This window comes from Cetorhinus maximus, chromosome 13 (assembly GCF_964194155.1).
Source record: "Cetorhinus maximus chromosome 13, sCetMax3.hap1.1, whole genome shotgun sequence".
Lineage (NCBI taxonomy): Eukaryota > Metazoa > Chordata > Chondrichthyes > Lamniformes > Cetorhinidae > Cetorhinus > Cetorhinus maximus.
Genome location: NC_135891.1, coordinates 72,824,866 through 72,829,653, shown reverse-complemented (window position 1 = coordinate 72,829,653; position 4,788 = coordinate 72,824,866). Strand labels below are relative to the sequence as shown.

Below are 4,788 nucleotides of genomic sequence, written 5' to 3'. Positions count from 1 at the left end.
GATCCGATTACACAGTGCGATCCCAATCTGTACTATCCTATAACACAGTGATCCCAGTCACAGTTAACCCATTCTGAACTGCCCAATAACAGTGATCCCAGTCACAGTGTGAACCCATTCTGAACTGCCCAATAACAGTGATCCCAGGCAGTGTGATCCCATTCTGTGCTGCTCTTTAACACAGTGATCTCAGTACTGTGTGATCTCATTCTGTGCTGCTCTACAAAACAATAATCCCATTACAGTGCAATTACATTCTGCAGTGCCCTACAAAATAATGATCCCGTTGCACAATGTGATCCCATTCTGTACCGCCCAATAATAGTGATCCCATTTACAGTGTGATCCCATTCTGTACTGTCCTATAACAGTGATCCCAGTCTCTGTGTGATCCCATTCCGTACTGTCCTATAACACAGTGATCTCAGTACCGTGTGATCTCATTCTGTGCTGCCCTACAAAGCAGTAATCCCATTACAATATGATTACATTCTGCCCTTACCTGTAAAACAGTGATCACATTGCACAAGCTGATCCCATTCTGCAGTGCCCTATAAAACAATGATCCCTTTGCACAGTGTAATCCCATTCTGTACCGCCCAATAACACAGTGATCCCAGTTACAGTGTGATCCCATTCTGCACTGTCCTATAAAACAGTGTTTATAGTCACAGTGCCATCCCATTTTGTACAGTCCTATAACAGTGATCCGAGTCACATTGTGATCCCTTTCTATACAGCCCGAGAACACAGTGATCCCATTACACAGTGTGATCTCATTCTGTACTGCCCTATAACATAGTGAACCCAGTCACAATGTGATCTCATCATATACTCCCCTGTAACACAGTGATCCCAGGAGCTTTGTGCTCCCATTCTATACTGCCCCATAACACAGGAATGCCATTACAGGGGGGTGGGGGGAGGAGCAGGGGGAGGAGGAGGGGAGAGGAGCGAGATGGGGGAGGGGAAGCGAGGGGATGGGCAGAAGGGGGAGGTGGAAGGGAGGGGGGCGAGAAGGAGCAAGGGGGAGGGGGAGGGGCTGATGTACTGGACGTGCAGACACCGCTTCCGGTGTAACTAGGCCGCAGGCGGAAGTGAGTGCCGCGTGGCGTTGCTATGGTGACAGCGAGAACTCAGCGCCGAGGCAGCGGCATGAACCGGAGCAAGGTCAGGGGGCTTGGGCTGACCCCTTCTCACCCCTCCACCTCTCACTTCCCCACCTCTCATTCCCCACCGCACACCCCCCACCGCACTCCTCCACCACACCCCCCCACCTCTCACCCCCTCCACCGCACCCCCCACCTCTCACCCCCTCCACCGCACCCCCCACCTCTCACCCCCTCCACCGCACCCCCCACCTCTCACCCCCTCCACCGCACCCCCCACCTCTCACCCCCTCCACCGCACTCCCCACCTCTCACCCCCTCCACCGCACCCCCCACCTCTCACCCCCTCCACCGCACCCCCCACCTCTCACCCCCTCCACCGCACCCCCCACTTCTCACCCCCTCCACCGCACCCCCCACCTCTCACCCCCTCCACCGCACCCCCCACCTCTCACCCCCTCCACCGCACCCCCCACCTCTCACCCCCTCCACCGCACCCCCCACCTCTCACCCCCTCCACCGCACCCCCCACCTCTCACCCCCTCCACCACACTCCCCCACCTCTCACCCCCTCCACCGCACCCCCTCCACCGCACTCCCCCACCTCTCACCCCCTCCACCGCACCCCCTCCACCGCACCCCCCACCTCTCACCCCCTCCACCGCACCCCCCACCTCTCACCCCCTCCACCGCACCCCCCACCTCTCACCCCCTCCACCGCACTCCCCCACCTCTCACCCCCTCCACCGCACCCCCTCCACCGCACTCCTCCACTGCACCCCCCACCTCTCACCCCCCTCACCGCACTCCCCCCACCTCTCACCCCCCTCACTGCACACCCCCCACCTCTCACCCCCCTCACCGCACACCCCCCACCTCTCACTCCCCCCACCTCTCATTCCTCACCGCACACCCCCCACCGCACTCCTCCACCGCACCCCCCACCTCTCACCCCCCTCACCGCACTCCCCCCACCTCTCACCCTCCTCACTGCACACCCCCCACCTCTCACCCCCCTCACTGCACTCCCCCCACCTCTCACTCCCCCCACCTCTCATTCCCCACCGCACACCCCCCACCGCACTCCTCCACCGCACCCCCCACCTCTCACCCCCCTCACCGCACTTCCCCCACCTCTCATCCCCCTCACTGCACACCCCCCACCTCTCACCCCCCTCACCGCACACCCCCCACCTCTCACTCCCCCCACCTCTCATTCCCCACCGCACACCCCCCACCGCACTCCTCCACCGCACCCCCCACCTCTCACCCCCCCACCGCACTCCTCCACCGCACCCCCCACCTCTCACCCCCCCACCGCACTCCTCCACCGCACCCCCCACCTCTCACCCCCCCACCGCACCCCCCACCTCTCACCCCCCTCACCGCACTCCCCCCACCGCACTTCCCCACCTCTCACCCCCCCCACCTCTCACCCCCCTCACCACACTCCCCCCACCGCATTCCCCACCTCTCACCCCCCCACCGCACTCCCCCACCTCTCACCCCCCACCGCACTCCCCCACCTCTCACCCCCTCCACCGCACTCCCCCACCTCTCACCCCCCCACTGCACTCCCCCACCGCACTCCCCCACCTCTCACCCCCCCACTGCACTCCCCCACCGCACTCCCCCACCTTTCACCCCCTCCACCGCACCCCCTCCACCGCACTCCCTCACCTCTCACCCCCACATCGCACTCCCCCACCTCTCACCCCACCTCTCACCCCCTCCACCACACCCCCTCCACCGCACTCCGCCACCTCTCACCCCCACATCGCACTCCCCCACCTCTCAGCCCACCACCACGCTCCCCCGCCACCGTGCTCCCCCGCCACCGTGCTCCCCCGCCACCGCGCTCCCCCGGCACCGCGCCCCCCCGCGCCCCCGCCCCCCGCCGCCCCGCGCCCCCGCCGCCCCGCGCCTCTCGCGCCCCCGCCTCTCGCGCCCCCGCCTCTCGCGCCCCCGCCTCTCGCGCCCCCGCCTCTCGCGCCCCCGCCTCTCGCGCCCCCGCCTCTCGCGCCCCCGCCTCTCGCGCCCCCGCCTCTCCCTCTCCCTCCCCACCCCCCCCACTCCCTCCTTCCCTCCCCTCCCTCCGTCTCCCTCCCCTTTCATTAATTGTGAAAGTTTGTTAACTGACAAATTTTTTATTCATAGGGTGTTGGGAGCAAAGGACCATCCAGTAATGTGAAACAGAAGTGAGTTTTTTTTTAACTGACAGTATCATGAAGAGATCTCAGTGACGGTGAGCTGTGATGTTGTACAACAGTGCAGCTGTCTGGTTTGGTGAACTGGGTGTGTGAATATCGGTGGCTCTGGGTGCCCATTCTCCAGACCATTGACAATGGAGACACAAACAGGATAAACCTAGGCAGCTGTGCTCTCTGTTTTCACCCTCAACCTGTTTGAGGCCGCTGTTTGTGTGTGGCCCTGTGTATGTATGTGTGTGTGTGTGTCTCTCTCCCTCTCCGTGGGTGGTGAGCTGCATTCAAGAAGCTTGACACCGTCCAGGACAAAGCAGCCATTTGTTTGACACAACATACACAAACATTCATTTGTTCAACTACCGATGCACAGTAGCAGCTGTGTGTACCAGCTACAAGAAGCACTGCAGAAACTCACCAAAGCTCCTTAGACAGCACCTTCCATACCCACGACCATTACCATCTAGAAGGACAAGGGCAGCAGATAGATGGGAACATCACCACTTGGAAGTTCTCCTCCAAGTCACTTACCATCTTGACTTAGAAATATATCACCGTTCCTTCACTGTCGTTGGGTCAAAATCATGGAACTCCCTAACAGCACTGTGGGTGTACCTACACCACATGGACTGCAGCGGTTCAAGAAAGCAGCTCACCATCACCTTTTCGAGGGCAATTAAGGATGGGCAATCTCGAGGGCAACTAGGCATGAGGGAGGAGCTGGCCAGAATTGACTGGGAGATGAGCCTAGCAGGAAAGACAGTGGAACAGCAATGGCAGGAGTTTCAGGGAGTAATTTGGGAGACACAGCAAAAATTCATCCCTAGGAAGAAGAAGCATACCAAAGGGAGGACAAGGCAATCATGGCTGACAAGGGAAGTCAGGGACAGCATAAAAGCTAAAGAGAAAGCATACAATGCGGCGAAGAGCAGTGGGAAACCAGGGGATTGGGAAGCTTACAAAGACCAACAGAGGACAGCTAAAAAAGAAATAAGGAGGGAGAAGATTAAATATGAGGGTAAACTAGCCAGTAATATAAAAGAAGATTGCAAGAGTTTTTTTAGATATATAAAGGGTAAGAAAGAGGCAAAAGTGGACATTGGGCCGCTGGAAAATGACGCTGGAGAAGTAGTAGTGGGGAACAAAGAAATGGCGGAGGAACTGAATAGGTACTTTGCGTCAGTCTTCACGGTGAAAGACACAAGTAACATCCCCAAAGTTCAAGAGAGTCGGGGGGCAGAGGTGAGTATGGTGGCCATTACCAAGGAGAAGATGCTAGGAAAACTGAAAGGTCTGAAGGTAGATAAATCACCTGGACCAGATGGATTACACCCCAGAGTTCTGAAGGAGATAGCTGAAGAGATAGTGGAGGCGTTAGTGGTGATCTTTCAGGAATCACTCGAGTCAGGGAGGGTTTCAGAGGACTGGAAAATTGCTAATGTAACCCCCCTGTTTAAGAAGGGAGTGAGGCAAAA

The 4,788-nt window shown here is 58.9% G+C and overlaps 1 protein-coding gene across 3 annotated transcripts in view; it reads left to right on the top strand.

The window, feature by feature from the left end:
• Positions 1-1,027: 1,027 nt before the first annotated feature.
• The window catches only part of ttll9 (tubulin tyrosine ligase-like family, member 9), a 118,060-nt gene continuing 114,299 nt past the window's right edge, over positions 1,028-4,788 (top strand). For 2 of the 3 annotated variants that reach the window (XM_078556320.1, XM_078556319.1), the window contains exons 1-2: positions 1,053-1,170; positions 3,267-3,307. In XM_078556320.1, coding sequence (XP_078412446.1) covers positions 1,120-1,170; positions 3,267-3,307 — 92 coding nt within the window. In that variant the 5' untranslated portion in view covers positions 1,053-1,119. Of the gene's footprint in view, positions 1,171-3,266; positions 3,308-4,788 lie in introns of all 3 variants that reach the window. The other variant, XM_078556318.1, reaches the window with a different exon arrangement.